This window comes from Branchiostoma belcheri, unplaced genomic scaffold, assembly GCF_001625305.1.
Source record: "Branchiostoma belcheri isolate BF01 breed outbred unplaced genomic scaffold, Haploidv18h27 scaffold296, whole genome shotgun sequence".
NCBI classification, from domain to species: domain Eukaryota; kingdom Metazoa; phylum Chordata; class Leptocardii; order Amphioxiformes; family Branchiostomatidae; genus Branchiostoma; species Branchiostoma belcheri.
In genome coordinates, this window is record NW_017803905.1 from 55959 (window position 1) to 75244 (window position 19286).

Here is a 19286-nt window from a genome sequence, read left to right on the forward strand (position 1 = left end):
TCTCTCTCTCTCTCTCTCTCTCTCTCTCTCTCTCTCTCTCTCTCTCTCTATATATATATATATATATATATATATATATATATAATACAACATGGAGTATTCCGTATCGCCCGAGGTACCAGCCCGACCACGCCCGACGACCGAAGGGAGATCCGGTCCGCGGGAGGGTGGGACCGAGGGTGATGCGGAATACACCGTGTTGTATTTTATTTATGTCATACCCACCCAAGCAAACACACCTTTCAATTAAAAATGAGCAAAAATTTGGTGTCCCTAAACCCAAAAATATGTCAGAATTTTTGTATTCAAATTTTCGAAAGCGGTGAACACGGTTGACTTTGACTTTATTGGGATCCACACTTAGCTTACAAAAATTGTATTGCAGCTATTCTTCCTGTGGTCCTTTAAGACTCATGCACATGACACACAAGCGGTTAGGGCGAAACGCGTTCGAATCATTCTATGGGACATTTGGAAGCCCGGGCTGTATGCGTAAAGAAGCCCGGGCCATGTCGTAAAGTATGGCCCGGTTTTGAACACCCGTATCGAATGTCATCGCGGCCCAGGTATGACATAAAAAGTATTATATATCAACGAAGGATGTGTTAATGATGATAAAAGAGAAAATGAATCCAATGTCATTAATAGGTCAATCAGCTAAAACTTGGACTGCTTTAGGCCACACTGATTTAGATTTGCCAACAAAGGGGTCTGAAATTTGGCCTAGGATTCATGGAACAATGCTATGGTGATCATAAAATACTTGACACCCAATTAGACCTAATCTTTCTTTTCTTTGATGAAATAAACTACATCCATTTGTGATCCATTGTGGAGGTTGGTTATCACCTATACACAAAGCACACATAGTAAAGATGGGTGAGAATGGGGAGTGGAGGTGATTATCACACCCTGGTGATACAATGAACAAGTTGCAAAGCAGCAAGAGTGAGACTCCAGTCAGATCATAGAGGTAGAACAACCTCCTTGGTCAGATGAAGCTGAAAAGAGTTATAGATGGGGACAGGGGAAGTAAATTAAAGCATTTTCTGAGTTACTGGCGGAAGCCTGAAACTTACAGTGTATGAATTATGCACACACACAAACACAAGTATACACACACAAACACAAACACACACTCACACACACACACTCACACCTAAAGTCATGCGATTGATCATCTAAAAACTAAACTAAAAAGGACCACCTTAAGTGCAAACATTGATGTAATGTTGCAAATCTATACAGTCAACAGGACTGTTAAAATTGAGAAACAAGAAATGAATTCAAAACCATTGTGGCCTAACAGTTGTAAAACAAGCTTGGATGCATAACAAGACTATTAGTCTAATATCTTACTGCAATGGCTCTAGATATAGGGACATTTCCTGCAGATATGTCTGCAGAAATGTCTGCAGGAAAGAACTGATTTCTGCATGTAGGAATTTAGGTTTCCCCGGCAAAAATTTCTGCAGAAATTCTCCTTCAGAAATTCCTGCAGGAAAAATTCTTCCTGAAGAAATTTCTATACATTTTGTAATATGATGTTGACTCCTTTTTCAAGACTTACTTCATTGTTATGTATTAAAGATGTTTTAACACTTAAAAGTATTAATTATAGGAAAAATAAATATGTAGCAAAGAATTCTATCTGTTAATGTAAGCACATAAGAAGCTGTGAAATGGGATTTCTATTTCAGCAAGGAGAATTTAAAGAGCGTCTCTTTAACCTCCCAGAGACACTCTTTAACCTCATTGAGACACTCTTAACCTCCTTGGTTTTAAGATTACAAAATCTATTTTAATCCCAAAACAGTTTTAACTATTTAAAAATCATTTTTTTAATATACATTTAAGTCAGACCACCAATCAGCCCTTAGTGTCAAATAAGGCTGAGATAGAGTATTTGCAGGTCAGACAACTTAATTGAATTCACTTCATTCAGCCTGCAGAGATCAGTAAACAGTACTAAGATCTTGTATTCCAGGACCTGTAGTCATTGAATGGCAGTCATGGTCATAACTAAATAGTTAGGAAGTGATATTGGACAAATTACTCCAAGCATTCTTATTCTCAAATTATACAACTAGAATTACAAAACAACTATTGTATATATAGAATACAACACGGGGTATTCCGTATCGCCCGAGGTATCGGCCCGACCGCGGGTCGGATCGCCTGACGGCCGCAGGCCAAAATTTGGTGTTGACCTAGATTAAAAATTTGGTGTTGACCTAGATTAAAAAATACAACAACATCAGTTCCAATGTGCAAATCTGGTATTTGAATTTTCCAGCTATTCTATAGAACATTTTGAAGCCCGTGTGATAACCAATTTTATGCCCTACCTGGGCCGCGATTACGTTCAATACGGGTGTTCCGGCCCGTGTGATAACTAGCGGTACGGCCCGGGGGTTCTTTACGCGTACGGCCAGGGCCTTCCAAATGTTCCATAAAACGATTTGAACGCGTTTCAGCCTAACCGGGTGCACCGATTTCAAATTTGAATACAAAATCCATATGTTGGAATTGATGTTGTTGCATTTTCTGGGTTTAAGGACACCAAATTTTCACTCATCTTGCATTGAAAGGCGCATTTTCTTGGGTGGGTATGACATAAATAAAATACAACACGGTGTATTCTGCATCGCCCTCGGTCCCGGCCCTCCCGCGGTCGGGCTGGTACCTCGGGCGATACGGAATGCCCCACGTTGTATTCTATATCATTATGGAACCCGGGCTGTGACATAGACCGGATAGATAGAATACTACACAGTGTATTCCGTATCGCCCAAGGTACCAGCCTGACCGCAGGTTCAGCCATCGGGCATCCAATCCGCAGGAGGTCTGAGGCTGATGTCATAGTGATACCCACCCAAGAAAACATACATTTTAATGAGAAATGTGCCAAAATTTGGTGTATCTAACCAAACAGTGTAACAGCGTCATTTCCAACATCTGAATACGGTGTTCGAAGTTTCGAAAGCGGCATACTCTGTTCTAGCGAAATGCTTGTGAAATTATGTATAATGGTCCAAAGTGTTATATATAATTATGTATAATGGTCCAAAGTGTTATGTATAATTATGTATAATGGTCCAAAGAGTTATATATAATTATGTATAATGGTCCAAAGGGTTATCTATAATTATGTATAATGGTTCAAAGGGTTATGTATAATTATGTATAATACCAAAATCATTATGTATAATTATACATAATTATAGTATAATTATCTATAATTGGACTATTCCCAAGGGACTCATCAACGCTTTCCGCGTATTCATTACCACCTAATATGTTACCATAAAAAGTATTAAGACAGTTGGGTTAAGCGTTTGGGATTTATGGGCGGGAGTCCATAATTAAAACGTTTTTCCATAATTATATCGCGGCTTGTTAAATACATTTGTACCTGCACAGCTCCAATTTTACCTGCACAACCAACTAACCTACCAACCAACCAACCAACCAACCAACCAACCAACCAACCAACCAACCAACCAACCAACCAACCAACCAACCAAACAAACAAACAAACAAACAAACAAACAAACAAACATATAACTGAACTACCACAAAATCTGGCATGTTTTCTACGCATGCCTTAGGCCACACCGACTTAATTTTATGGATGACATCTGCGCGCACATTGATTTTCGCCTAACGTCAAAAAAAAAGATCACTTCCTCCGAGGCTCTTGCCTGGCACTCTAGGCCTGGGTAGTCTATGGTAGTTAGCGACAATACGGAGCCGGGCACCCAGGCTACCGAAGCTCCACCACTCAAGAACTCAGTGCATACATACAGTGCTGATTCATAAAATCCGCAAAAACCCAGCATGTGCCGGCTTGTCGTATACGTCGCTAAGTACTGCCACAAATTCACAATACCAGCTTTGTATTCCTGTGGTTTAGTAGCATTTTTATTTTTGGCCGTAATTTTTTTTTATTTGCCCGCGCAGAGTAGTTTGGGGGTTTTCAGAGGATGTCATCCATAAAATTAAGTTGGTGTGGTCTTTGCTGACCCTTTCCATGCTCAACTTATAAAGAAGAGGCTAACACTGAGAAGCATGACATTTCTACTTAGGAGTAGCATACCAAGGATATGTGACTCCCACACCTACTTATTGTATGACCTACTTTTTCTCCTAAAGGTCCCTGGGAGAGTTTTAATCATCACCTGCCAACCTCACATCAAGGTTTAGAAATGAATGCAATGTGCTAAAATGTGCCCTTTGGGAGAGATTCCTGCTACTTCTCGTATCCGCTGTACATTCATTTTAATACCTTTATTGCACTCCATCAATATGACGACTAACAACTATTTTCCCTTGACAAATTAATTAAAGGGCAATAAGATACACGCACTAGTATTACATCCTTGGTAAAAAAGTTTTTTGATCACAACCATTTATTTTTCACGAGCTGACGTTTCGGTTAAAATCTAGCTTAAGTGCACTGTCAACTATGTAACACCTTTAGTGCACTATGCACCAAGTAACATATAGCGTCTGTGCACAGTAAACCAGTCAGAATTGCCCTGATGAAGATGACAGACGGTCATCGAAACGTCGGCTCGTGAAAAATAAATGGTTGTGATCAAAGAACTTTGCTATTCGCACTAGTATTAATTAAGAAAGTCAGGAATATGAACATTTTCTAAAAATGTACTCGAGACTTGCTTAATGTCTTAGCCAGTGGTCTAGTTAGCTTGCAATATTTTGATGTCCTCTCAATTAACGAAACATTATCTCAAGGTGCGTGCAAGACATGCTCCCTGTGAAATGTATGAAATCTTGAAACTGTTTTTCCTAAATTTTGAGGTCAAATTTTGCTGGCAGACTAGGCTTAGTTTAATGACAATGATTCTCTTTTCAGGTCTATACACTAGTACTGTAACACAGTGATTTTTTTCTGTGAATTTGTCAGTCAAGAGCTTCAAAATTCCGTCAAAATAATAGAAAAACGGACGCTGGCAAGATTAAACTGACTTTTAGCTATCATTCCTTTGAAACTTTTGTATTTCAGGGTTGCAAATCTCTTATTATGCTGCCATACCAACTATATATACTGTAAGGCTTTGTATGTTTGTTTGAGTCGATAAATCTTTAATAAGGTTCATGTTAAAATTGTAAAACCCCAGACTACTTTGACAGCATCAGCTGCCTGTCATCTTATGAACTTATAAGGCCACACCAATTTAATTTCTTGGTTAACAGATTGTTGGAGCGGGCGGGCGAAAAAAAACAAAAAAAAAACAGGCCTAGACATCGTATTATGGTCCAAAATGGTACGATAGGAGCCATGAAGTCAACACACCAGGCTGGTTCAAAATTTACAATGAATTTTGAGCTTTTAATGAATCAGATACATACCACTGCATTGAAAGATGGAATAACTGTAACAACTAGGAAGAAAAGGACTGTTTTCAACTGTTCAGGGCAAAATATGAGCATTTTGCAGTTGATTCTGATTTTTTTTTTGGCAAATCAGAAAAAGATGAAGCGGGCAAATCTGTTAACCAAGAAATTAAATTGGTGTGGCCTAATGACGTGAAAAATCTATGGAAGAGCCCAGTGAGTTCTCACACTTCTGGCCACGTGTGGACGGCAGATTCTGACATGTGTTTACCTGGTTACCATGCCAACAGTCAGTACCAGGGTTGAACAAGTTTTCAAAAATCCACTTGCCATATCGGGCAAGTACATGGTCATTTCCACTTGCCCAAATCAACTTTTCACTTGCCCAAAATATGAAGCATTTCTATGCATTTTACTAGCAGAAAGGAAATCATTTCATTATAATAGACTTATAGAGTTTATAATGTTGGATGCTTAATTTATCAAAATTGTTTGAAACTTGGTCAAAATACTACAGGGGCTATACATTGCATCCAAAAAATTTACTTGCCCAATCGGGCAAGTTCAGGGGGATATTCACTTGCCCGAACAGTACTTTTACTTGCCCTGGGCAAGTGGGCAATGGGACTTGTCCAACCCTGAGTACCAGACAGGCATATAGACCCAGACATGGACCAGTGGGCTCCCTATTCACAACCCATGGACCATCCACAGTCCGGGCTATGTACATAAATTACTAGCTCTATCAGCCTTTTTTCCAAAGACTCTTAGTAAGAGGCTAGGAAAAATAATGTTGTTTTCGGTTACCTGAAAAACCCTAGCTATGTCTTTCAATGGACTAGTGGTATGTCTTTTGGGAGAGAACCCTGTGACCCATTAATATAAATGTTTTAAAAAATAACTGAGGGAAAACATTATGATAACTTTCCTGCTTTTTATCCCTAAAGACATTTTAACATTTTTCCAGAATACGAGACTTCCTACTGTGGTCATGTCTTAGGGACTCCATGTGTGACTAAAAGTCTTGTGCCAGTCGGAAAGTTGTCCTTAGAACTGTATCTGACTCTGGAGAACCTGTTACAGTGTTAGTACTATACAAATGTAGTAGACTTTGGCAAAAGTAGAGGTAGATTATGGATAGGGGAATGGGTCTACTGAACCTGAAATATTCAACCTAGATTTTGGCCCACTGGGCAACCTGAGAATAAAAAGTACTGGTGAACCCTTGAATCACTTCTTAGTTGTATATACATCATGTTATAGTGATCAGGAATTTGAATTCTGTAAATTATTATTTTTTCACGGTACTTTTATACTCTCGTTTTTTGCCATCACTTCTGCACTGACTTTCTGGACTAATTTGCTTTCTTTGTTCTGCACTTGCCACCACCACGAACCTATAGTTCCGCAAACATGTCCATTTTTCTCAGACCAGGATATTTTGCTAACCCGAACGTATTAGTGATTTTACGGTATGTAGATGTGAGGTGTAAAAACACTAAGGGAGGCTTATATTAGTCACATTCAAGTTATGTTATGGGACTCACATCTGATAAGGACAATTCAGGGTTTACAATAGAGGTCTTTAACCCCTTTGACCTGGAATAACCCCCTGTGGTAAGTGATACTGCCTGTCTAACTGGTAACAATCTTTCTGCCTGAGGGACAAACCATCAAGGATAGGGCTGTGGGAAAATGGGGGAAGAGCAAAGAATTTAGGGTCATGAGACATAACAGTCAGGACCTTCCAGAACCAACCAAGATTGGCTCAAGTTTGGGAGCAGTTGGACCAGATTTAGGCCACACCTACCTTATCATACAAATCCAATTTGAGTTAAATTTGAGTGAAATTTGGCTGCCAACCATGGATCAGTGCAGCTCATGGACCAGTGCAGGTCAATAAGACATCAGAAATACCTGCACAGCTCCAATTTTACCTGCACTAACCTGCATATACCCAGTACATGGAGCAGTGCAGGTTAGGTGCAGGTAGACATCAGAAATACCCGCACAGCTCCAATTTTACCTGCACTAACCTGCATATACCCAGTACATGAACCAGTGCAGGTTAGGTGCAGGTAGACATCAGAAATACCTGCACAGCTCCAATTTTACCTGTACTAACCTGCATATACCCAGTACATGGACCAGTGCAGGTTAGGTGCAGGTAGACATCAGAAATACCTGCACAGCTCCAATTTTACCTGCACTAACCTGCATATACCCAGTACATGGACCAGTGCAGGTTAGGTGCAGGTAGACATCAGAAATACCTGCACAGCTCCAATTTTACCTGCACTAACCTGCATATACCCAGTACATGGACCAGTGCAGGTTAGGTGCAGGTAGACATCAGAAATACCTGCACTGCTCCAATTTTACCTGCACTTATCTGTATATACTGGTGGTGCATATTTGAACTCAAGCCCTGCCTAACCTTCTCCCTGTGCCACAGATGAATACCCAAGGTCATTTGGGAATATTGCAACAGACGTCAGCAGAAAACACTAAAGAATACAAAAGACACAGATGTCTACATTTGTCTTGCTACACTGTGCCATAACGGCACTTGACGTATGTTCACAGTCGTACGCTCTTAAAGTTAAGGATCTTTAAGGCTGCTGTCTTTAGTTGGAAGCCGTTTCATGTTGAGCTGTGGCCAAGATAAACTTGTTCTTTTGACGTCAGCAGGCCTGCGTCATTCTCCACAGACATGGCTACACAGGTCAGGATCCCACTCAATATGGCACTCCAACATGACCGCTTCTTAAAGGTCAACTTTCTTGTCCAGGGCTCGAAATTCATTTTGGGAATAGGTACACTGGTGCACCCAACCTAAAAAATTAGGTACACAAAAAAAAATTTGGGTGCACCATATGAAACAAAATCTAATTGCAGGTCTTACTGCTCCACTTCTGAGCTTGAATCAAAATCTTAAACATTTTAATGTTGTAGTACTTAAAAGTACTACAACAAAGATTTTCTTACTTTTCTGATACTTAGAGACCAAGAATATCCGGTATACTATAATACATTTCCAATGTTAAAAATTCCTACAAAAATATTTTGGGTGCACCAGTGCACCCACAGAAAAAAATTAGGTGCACAACAAAATATTTGGGTGTACTGAAAAAAAAATTGTGTGCACAGCTCTATATTTGGGTGCACTACGGTGCACATGCACCCAGTATATTTCGAGCCCCATTCTGTCAAGAGACAACAGGGCTGGAAATACTGGGTGCATGTGCACCTTAGTGCACCCAAATATAGAGCTGTGCACACAATTTTTTTTCAGTACACCCAAATATTTTGGTCACATATGTAAAGATCATGTTAGATCATTCAAGAAGATGCTGTATACTACTATACATCTTAGTGTCAGAAAAATGATAAAACCATTCTTATTCTACTTTTCTTTAGAAAGAAACATATGTTTTTTACTGACATTTTACTGCACCCATTCCCACAAATGAATTTCGAGCCCTGCAGAAGGAAGTCTTACTAACTACTAAGTCTTAGTAATTTTCTAACCATGGTCCGTGTTTCCATTATTTGACAGAATTTTGCTGCTCCTGAAAATTTTGCCAACTCGAGTCTCTTTGACACACAGAAATTGGCGGGTTAAGGTTTAGAAACTTCAATTTCAAAGAGATGTCATAATAATAATGACATTAAAATAAGCAAATTTACCCCTCAAAATAAGGAAATAGTAGAGTTTTAAGCTGAGTGTCCTAGCCAGGATTTTTTCACAGCATATTAGGGGTCAGGTAACAGAAGAGCAACTTTCTCGGCGCAAATCACGCATTGAGCCGAAAAATTTTGAAACTCATAACCCCGAGACACTATTTCTTGTTTAATGTGCAACAAATTTTGTTTCCAAATTAAAGTAACTTTCCCCTATGCTGGTTGAAACTTAGGCATAGGGGTCAAAATTATAGCATAGGGGTCAAAATCATAGCATAGGGGGCACCTATGCTAAAAAAAGTCTGGCTAGAAGCTTAGAACACTGGTTTTAAGTCAAGATTTCAAGGGCAGCACCTCGCACCTTTTTAGATGAGGAAGGGAAATTGAAAAAATTTCAAGCTGGCTTAAAAACAGATCTTATGTCACTTAAAATGACTGCTGTTTAAATGTCACTTTTCTTGTAATGTTGACAGAAGGATAAATACTCTTGTGGTAACAAAAAATGTAAACAGGCGTCAGCGTGTGTACGTCTGGTACGGTTTTGTCTGCATGTATCCTACACATACAAAGGTCAGTAACAGCCCCAGACAACATATATGTTATTATAACACATTTGTCAGTATTACATTTGTCATAAGAATGTAATATGATATGAATATGACAAATTAACTGCCAAATTCTGTCAGGTAGGGTATCGTTACTCAAAACATCACCAGTAATTTGACCCCAGGTAACAAGGATTAAAGTCACCAGGTGATCTATCAACTCAGTTTTGTCAACACTGTTTTCAAAACATGAAGGGGAAACATCCTCTTCATATCGTGATTCTAGTGTTGACAAAACATTGAGGAAGTTGAAGTAAATAATACACTTTCAGACAATGACTTTTTTTGCAATTATGAAATCAATTATGATTTCATAATCAGGACTAGAAATACTGGGTGCATGTGCATCTAAGTGCACCTAAATTTGGAGCTGTGCTCCCAATTTTTTTCTGTGGGTGCACCAATGCACCCAGATATTTTTGTAGATATTTTTGTACATATTAAATGTATAATAGTACTGTAGTATATTCTTGGCATGAAAGGGTCAGAAAAATAATAAAATCTTTGTTGTAGTACTTGTGTAAGATTTTGAAGTTAGCTCCCATTTCAGATTCGAGCTTAGATAAGTTAGAAGAGGAACAGTAAGATCGATAATTAGGTTTTGTATGGTGCACCCCAAAATTTTTTTGTGCACCTACTCTGATGTCCCGATTAAACGTACCGGTACGTTTATTTTTTTCGGCCCGAACGTCCACCCGGTACACTCTTATTAGGGACGGTACGTTTATAATTTTTGGGAAAAAAATGTCCATACGTACCGCACCATCAGCAAGTGGCCGGCGGCCGCAAAATTCGGCAACACGTCACAGATAAATATTTGGTCCATGATAGCGGCATTTCCCATGAATATAATGTATATTATTTATTTTCGCCTGCTGTCCATTTTTAAGTCCCAAAACGTCTGAAAAAGCAAAAATTTGCCCACAAAACCGAAGGGGAAGGCGAGTAGCTAATCGACGTATTTAGCACACGGCGGCCGCAAGTCCTTGTCAAAATCGGCAACGCGGCAGAAAAATGCCTGGTCCATTTTAGCGATATTTACCATGAAAAAAACGTATGTGGTTTATTTTCCCTCTGGTGTTAGTTTTTAGGTCCCGAAACCCCTAAAAAAGTAGAAATTTGCCCACAAGACGGACGGCCGACGTGGGGAGGGCGCCTAGCGCCTGAGCAGCATGACCCGTAAAAAGTCAAAGGTCATAGGGCACCCATATTGCGCAATCACCGTAAAAGCGCCGATTTAGCTAATTTTAGGGCGTTTAAAATTGATACAATCACATTATCGATTTTTAAAAAAACAATGAGATGGAAACCAATCAAAATTTTATGCTGAATAATATTTTTTTTCTTCAAAAGTTTTTTTCTTCAGAAGTTTTTCTTCTTCAGAATCCAGACTTTGACCAGACTAGACAATGTACCATACCAAATAATTATTATGTTGAAATGGATTTTGTTGTACATATACTCATTAAACCCCTATATTTGTACTTAATTGGGCTTGATTTTCTATCTCTTAAGTTAGTCAGATTTTCAACTCAAGTTGCAGGAGAAGGCTTAGCACAGTGCATTTCAGAAGTGTAAAATGCAATAGCTTCTCCTACGGATTTTGTATTTCCCCAAAACAAGTACAATATATATATATATATATACTCATTAATTAAAGTGATATATACTCACTAATTAAATGTAACAGTGAAAGATTAGCCCATATATTGGTATTGAAATAAAGAGCACATTTTAGTATCATGGACACACAGTTCACCTGTCAATTTGGTCATTTTCCGGGGGGTACGTTTATTCCGGAGGGTATGTTTATTAGACTTTGAAGATTTGTCCGGGGGGTATGTTTATTCCGGGGGGTATGTTTATTAGGGACATGAGAGTAATTTTTCAGGTTGGGTTCACCAGTGCATCTATTCCCAAAAATGAATTTTGAGCCCTGACAATACTATTATTGTATTAATAGCTTGCAGAAGGCTGAGAATGACCTTAAATTCATACAAGTACTAGCGATCGCCAAGATGTCCCAGCCAGTGAGTGGTACAAAGTGGGTAACAATTGGTTGATTTGTCTACTGTTAATTTGCATGTGTATGATGTAACAAACAAAGATAGCAATTGCTTGTATTGTGACACAATAGATCACAGTGGCACACATTGATGTTGGTTATACATATTACATTGATGTTCTAGAATATGGTACATCACTAGTTACATGGTTACAAAAGCATAAAAATATTACACCATGGGACTGTTGGTGTATTTAAATTAAAAGCTGGAAACACAGCTGTCAGTCATGTTTGTTTACATTCTGGTATTTTCAGGTGGTGCCATAAAATGAGTGTGAGTCGTGAGAGCCATAAATGTCAGAAACATGAAATATTAGCACAAAATACGTCAAAACGTGGAAGTAATGACAATCAAATGAGAATTATTTCTTTTCATTGAAATATTTTTTTTTTGCTGCGAAAATGTTACACAATGCTCCTTTAACAGTAAAATATATACGTGAATGGTGCAGCACTTAACATTCACTGCCAGTGTAAATCCAGAGTCAAGAGCAATTTCCCCCACATTTCCCGGTCCCGGACGGTTTAGATCGATATTGATGCGATTGAACCTCCCTGCGTGTTACAGTCAGGCATGTCGGACAAGAAGGAACACCCACGCCGTGTACTGATATCGTCCTGATCTTGTACGGAAATCATAGACAGTCGGCCATATTGTCATTTGCATTGCAGACGACGTCAATAAAAACAACAACATCTTCCACCCTTCCTGTAGCGCCCTTTATGGTTATATCGATAACGCTTTATTATTTAGGTTTATGGAAAGAATGCGGATTACTTAAGACTGAGAAGATTTGGTATAGATTTGGTAGAATTTGTGATCTAGTTGTTCTGAAGACGACAGATGACGGTCGGTATAATAATTTTCTGGTGGCCCAGCTGGACCTACAGACCGGATAGAGGAGCGCACTCACCTCCGCCGCGCTACCGACTTCTCCCGCTCACTGGCCGGGATGATGCCGTTCCAGGACAGCGTGTGGATGGTGGAGTCACTGCGGGCCACGGGGGCGTGCTCCAGCCGGGCGTGCATGTCTGCAGGGCGGCGGGGTTCAGCCCGAGAGGACGGGGAGCTCACAAGCCGCGGTCTCGGCCATCAACACTGCAAACCTCCGCCGGCGAAAAATGAGATCCGATCCGCGGTGCTCGCCCACGCCTGCACCACGTCCTGTCACGACTCCGACTCCCGCTGGGGCTCCGACTCAGTCACAACTGCTCCTCAAACCAAACCCAACTCCCACGGGCGCAGAAACTGCTATATTTCTGCATAAATCGAGAAAAAAAAGCAGGCCTAAACAAAAGCCTGGGGAGAAAATTTCTGCTCGATATTATGATCACACGTAACGGCGCATGCGTAGGAGGAATGTGACCTGTAGGTCAGAGGTGAGAGTTGAACCCGGAACTCTTGGTCAAGTTTTTCACCGAACCAAATTTTACCGAAATTCTGATCTGATTTTTCACGACTAGACTTGTAGATAAAGCTAAAACAGTAGGATAGAGAAGAGGAGGAGCTCAGGATGACTGAGGATGTAGAGAACGATCACCTGTACGCCTTGTACACCTGCCACGTCAACAGGTATGTCAGGACAAGCCCGTTTTTACAGGTGGCCCTGCCCTGGCCTGCCTGGGAACAACTTCTAACTTTGCTCTCTGTTGAGTCCTTCAAAATTATTTATGTATTATGTAACAGTAGGACGGTAAAAACAGTACGTTTTTTGGGGCATTTTCTGTAAAAGTTGATTCAATTCTATACCATTGCAAGATGTCAAGAAGAAAATAAGTAACCATTCAAGCATGGGAGGTGCCAAAATATTACACCCAAATTATGAATGTGTTCAAAAGCTGGAAACACAGCTGTCAGCCATGTTTGTTTACATTCTGGTAGTTTGTGGTGGCACCAAAAACTGAGTGCACCTTGTGTGGGCTGTTATAGCGCCAACCATAAATGTCAGAAACGTGAGATAGTTGCAGAAAATTCCAATTACACAAAGATTTTTGAATTAAATATTATTTCATAAAAATCATATTTTGGGCCATAATATTACCCAATGTCCCTTTAATGATATACTGTATTTAATATTTATGCCATTTATGCTCTGAAGTATTGCATGATATGTAGCTGTTGTTGTATACTTATGCAGGAAGAAGAATTAACTAAGAGCCTAGATTATTTACAGAATTACGACAATAATATTGATGTAACAAGATACATGGGATCAATAAAAAATGTATTGGGTCACTCTTCATCTCAACTCACAAATGCTTGAGAAAGAATATGTTATTATAAATATATATATATATAGCATCTAGATTACTTCCAGCAGCACCGAAAATGATATCAATATTATTAATATTTTATAAGATCAACGACAATACATGAGATCAATGAAAAGTGGGTTGGGTCACTTTTCATCTCACGCAATATTAATGCACAAATGCTGGAGATTTAAAATGTGTTACAATTACATGTGTATATATACATTTATAATTACACTTGTACAAGGATTTTGACATCAGATGAAGAAAAACTTAATAGTATAAATTTGAAAGGATCTTCTAAATAGCTCAGCCTTGCAAATGATGAGATTCAATGTTGAGTTCACATAATCAGGATTGATTTGGCCCCGTCTGGATTCGAATGCTCCAACTTGTCCAAGTGGCCTCCTGAATCCTACTTACAAATGTACCTGAATCTGACTTACAAGGCTATACTACTACTCTCATCTGCCGAATAAACATACCCCCCGGAATAAACATACCCCCCGGACAAATCGTCAAAATCAAATAAACATACCCCCGGAATAAACGTACCCCCTGGAAAATTACCAAAATTGACGGGTAACCTGTGTCTCTTGTACTAAAATGCGCCCTTACTGATATATGCACAAATCTTTAACTGTTATTTGCAATTAGGAATTTAAATAGACAAAACAAAAAAAGAGCATTTAATATTTCGTATTTTGATAAGCACCACCCATGACAATAGAACATTCAGACGAATTTATGCACGCGGTGATTGCAAAAACCGGCCCGAAAATGACAAGTTTCTCGCTACAATACGCGTTTATAAACGTCTTCACGTCGAAGATTTGTCAATTTTGTTCACAAAGGTGAAAAAAATTACTGGTTTTCAAAAAATTAATAAACGTACTATGCAAAATAAGAACGTACTGGGTGGATGTTCGGGCCCAAAAAAATAAACGTACCCGTATGTTTATTTGGCAGATGAGAGTAGTAGTATGAAGAGGGCCTAAGATACATGTTGCTTAATATTAAATGCATCCAATGTAACTTTGAGGGTAGCAAAACAGAAATCTGTATAAAGAAATCGTCTAATATTTGACAGTTTGACAGGGCTGAAATACTGGGTGCATGTGCAACTTATTATTATTATGAGTACTAGTAGTGGACCCAAATTTGGAGCTGTGCACCCAATTTTTTTCTGAGGGTGCACCAGGCTCAAATATTATAATAGGTAACGTATAATCTAAAGATGTTAAATGTATAGTAGTATAAAGCATACAGTATTCTTAACATCAAAGTGTCTGAAAAATAATAAAATTATTCTTTAGAAGTTTTCTTTAGAAATGAAACATAACAAGTTGCTAATTAACATTCTACTTCTCTTATATTGTGCACCTTAAATTTTTTTGTGCACCCAATTATTTTAGGTTGGGTCAACCAGTGCGCACCTAATGCCAAAACTGATGAATTTCAAGCCCTGACTTCACATTTTTATGATCATTTCATACGGGAAAAAATCAAGCTACATGAGGAGTACCTATATTTTTTCGTACCACCAATAAGTAGCTAGAACCAGCCTACAATAGGAAACAAACTGTTTTCCATCAGCAACATCACATTTTTTGCCTCACAGATGCTATATGGGAACTTTAAATTATATGTAAACCTTCATTCAACTTACAACACAATTAAAACATGACCAGAAAATTGAATTTGGAATCCAGTTTTCTGCCCTAAAAGTTGAAACCGTTTTGGGTGCCTGACTTATGTTGTATTTCTTTCTATTTACCGAAAACCTCCTCCCAGAAGACATTCCCAGGAGCAGTCCTCTAATGAGGCTTCCTCCTCCGCTGACCCTGCCGACCCTCCAGAGCCTGACCCTAACGGGGACAACTTCAGCCTGTCTGTGGTGGCCACCAACATGAAGGCAGAGAATGAGGTGGAGCTGCGGGCCAGCATGGTGAAACGGCTGAGCCGGGGCCTACTGCACGCCAGCAGTGGCAGTGTGACTAACCTGGACATCGGGCTGGGGGAGGGCGGGTCAGCCTGCTACTACAGACTCCTACAACAACAGGGGGAGGAGGTACAGGTGAGGTTTACATGGTTACTACAGACTCCTACAACAACAGGGGGAGGAGGTACAGGTGAGGTTTACATGGTTACTACAGACTCTTACAACCACAGGGGGAGGAGGTACAGGTGAGGTGTTGGGTTACATAATGTTGCAACTTCGTTTTCTGCTCTGCTCCTGTCACCATATACTAGTAGTAAATGCATGTGAATGTGTTTGAGTAAGAATTAGAGCAGACCATGTCTGAAGGTAAACATTAATTAATCAATATGCATTTGCTTTGCAAATGTTACTTCTCTAGTTAGGTATATGTGTTTATTTCAATATTGTAAATATCAATGTTATTCAGGCAACATTATATGTGTGTCACTGTGCAATGCTGATTAATTGAACTGAATTCATCATTTATTTCTTGTCTATTGTTCAGCATTGTGTTGTGACTATCCTGCTGCAGGAGATATCAGAGCTGAGTACATCCCCCACCCTGTCCAGCGTGTGTATGGACCGGTACATCGTCTGTCTGGTGGACCCCATCTCATCTCCCCTCGACCTCTTTAGAACAGAGCTGGACAAGTTCAGCTTCAGGTATTCGTGGATCAGACTTATGTTTCCATAACACAGTCAAACTTGCCCAAGTGACCACCTCAAATTGTCCAGTCTGTATGCATTTCCCCACCAAAGATCGAATCGTCAAAGGCTATTAACACCTAGATGTTGCCTGATCAAAAAATGTAGTTTATTGCCCTGACCACAGGCAAGGCTATTCCCCTTCTAGTGGGCCAGATCTGAAGATCTGAAGTCAAATTCCAAAATCATAGCAAACTAAGTTCATGTAATGTTAGTATAAGTTGATAAGACAGTAGTTGTATGTTCCTTGTTACTTTACTTTACTTTATTTGACACTGTATATTAGCAATTTAGCCTTCAGGCATTGTTTTACAAATAAAGATAACTGTTTGGCTGTGTTTAAACGGAGTCACCCAAACCGCGATTCGGGTAACTCATATTCCTCACATCTGGTGAAACCGTGTCCGATCACAATTCGCTTGAGCTACATTTATTGCTGTTTGATGATAACACGCAATGTGGCGTGTTATTAATGTCAGAGGTCAACGACCTGCTTGCTGATGCCCCCTCCCAGCGTATCTCGGCCGAATGCCGACGTGGTCCCGCCAGAGGCATTGAAGCTCGCCCTAGAACGGACACATTATTTGACCATTACTGCTCTTTAAGTTGCTGCCAAGTTGGTATTGCATATGAATAAAGAAATATCACCCCGTAATCCATGACCAGGCGAAGTTACATTTAAATCACATTGCGTTCAGACGCAAATCGCGATGCGGGGAAACCGATTCGAAACCACCTCTAGAAGTGGCTTGGGATCGAGGCGCTTTCAATGTGATTTGGAGCGTTCAGATGGAGCCACTTGAAACCGGCTTCGGGGTAAACCACATGTAAACTGCCTTGGGTGATTCCGTTTAAACACGGCCTTTGTCTCCCTCTGCAGCCTCCTGAGCCTGCTGGATGCCTGGATGTCACAGCTGGAGGAGCTGCGGGTGCAGCTGGCCAGGTGGTTTGACCAGGTGACCGGCTATACCACCAGGTGCCCCGCCAGGTTCCAGGAGGATGTCTGTATCCTGCTGCACGTTGGGCTGACAGGTGTGTGTTTGTGGGGGGGGGGAACAGCTAGTTCACATCCACAAATATTCAAAGACAATTCAACACTCTATACTACTGGATAAATTATGGAGATTACTTTTGGACATTTCATTCTCATCCTCCATCCTTCTTCAGTATCTCAAAAACTTTTTTTTTTTTAAACCGAATTTAACGTCATTTTTCCCCAACCGGGGGTTAGACGTGCTTGCACCAAGTACAAGTCTTTTTTTTGAAGCAGGATTTTTATGGCTGGATGCTCTTTTTAACGCCAACCCAAACCCTAGTAGGGCCCAGGATCCCTCTAACTGAGGGGGGAAATACGTGTTAAGTGCCTTTCCCATGGGCACAACGTCTGGGTGCATGTCCGCACATGTCAGGGTCCAACCCTGGGGAATGAACCTGGGTCTTCTTGCTTGACAGTCGGGCGCTAGATATCCACTACACCACACAGACGCCACACAACCCACTCATTATGTAGAACGTGGGACTATTTGTTATCCACTGCCTTCAAAGAAGATAAACCCCATAATAGCAAAGTAACTAACATTAGTATTATAAGTTATATGTTCTCTTAGACTATTACATTACATGTACTTTACCTCTTTGACACTATACAAGCATTATATAGTATATAATGCCTTTGGGCACAAGTTGACAGACAATGAAAGACATAGATTGGAGATCACCACTTTGAGGTTATGTGGAGAATGAATAACTTATTACTCCGTGAAGGAGGTCAGGACCTCCGGACGGAGTGTTGTGATCGGCTGATTTTTCGTGTTCGCAGTCAAAACACTGGGTTCTCTTTGTGTAATCGGCACGCAATTTTATACGCCGTCTGCGGGCATGCCCGTGTTGATGCACGAATGTGTATTTTTGCCGTTGCTGCTTTCGCGGTCAATGTAATATTGCAGACGCACCCCTACAATTACGAGGCGAATTGGAATGGTCCAGAAAAACGCGTTGTTTGGAATAGCAGTGGGGGGGGTAAAAGTTCATGCAGATACGGGGTGGTTTTTATAAGTGGTTCCAGATGTTTTTGCCCATGGTTAAGAGATGCCAAGTTTTTTGGAAGATGTTCGCAGCCAAAACGCATTCTTCCGTACGTCGCATTTTTGTGTAATTTCGCATGTGGTGTTGCATTATGTCCGGGATGATGCACGTCTTTTTATTTTTACCGTAGCTGTTTTGATATTGGAGTAAATGGTTATTTTCGAAACATCCCCATGTCGTTGAAATGTTGTCGTCCGTTTATGTCACCGGTAGTAAGTCGGGGCGGGGCTGATGGGGCGGAAATGTGGGGTGGTCAGAGGTCAACATTAGGAAATGTTAATACCAAAGACGTAATCCTATCGATTTCAAACTGGTCGGGTGTGGCGACCTAGTGGCGGCGTGTATATTAGTCACGTAGCAACTGGCCGGTCGTCCTAGCAACGACACATGGCCAATATTTTTGGGTTGGGCCGCTCCATAGTGTTAGTGGAGCAGCTCTTTGTAAACATGGACAATATTTTTGAGCAACCCATCAATGTGTTCTGCCTCGTGGTCGGAAGTGGTCTGGGGCTGGTAAACCGCACATACACGTACTAGTAGATCGGGT

The 19286-nt window shown here is 40.3% G+C and overlaps 2 protein-coding genes across 3 annotated transcripts in view; one reads left to right on the plus strand and one right to left on the minus strand.

The window, feature by feature from the left end:
• The window catches only part of LOC109473234 (tubby-related protein 4-like), a 55754-nt gene extending 42707 nt beyond the window's left edge, over nt 1-13047 (minus strand). Inside the window, exon 1 of the mRNA XM_019773110.1 lies at nt 12630-13047. Coding sequence (XP_019628669.1) covers nt 12630-12745 — 116 coding nt within the window. The 5' untranslated portion in view covers nt 12746-13047. The remainder of the gene's footprint in view (nt 1-12629) is intronic.
• Nucleotides 13048-13077: 30 nt separating this feature from the next.
• LOC109473235 (protein Njmu-R1-like) overlaps nt 13078-19286 on the plus strand; it is an 8077-nt gene continuing 1868 nt past the window's right edge. Inside the window, exons 1-4 of one of the 2 annotated variants that reach the window (XM_019773112.1) lie at nt 13078-13288; nt 15766-16045; nt 16482-16612; nt 17535-17686. In XM_019773112.1, coding sequence (XP_019628671.1) covers nt 13230-13288; nt 15766-16045; nt 16482-16612; nt 17535-17686 — 622 coding nt within the window. In that variant the 5' untranslated portion in view covers nt 13078-13229. Of the gene's footprint in view, nt 13289-15762; nt 16046-16481; nt 16613-17534; nt 17687-19286 lie in introns of both variants that reach the window. The other variant, XM_019773111.1, reaches the window with a different exon arrangement.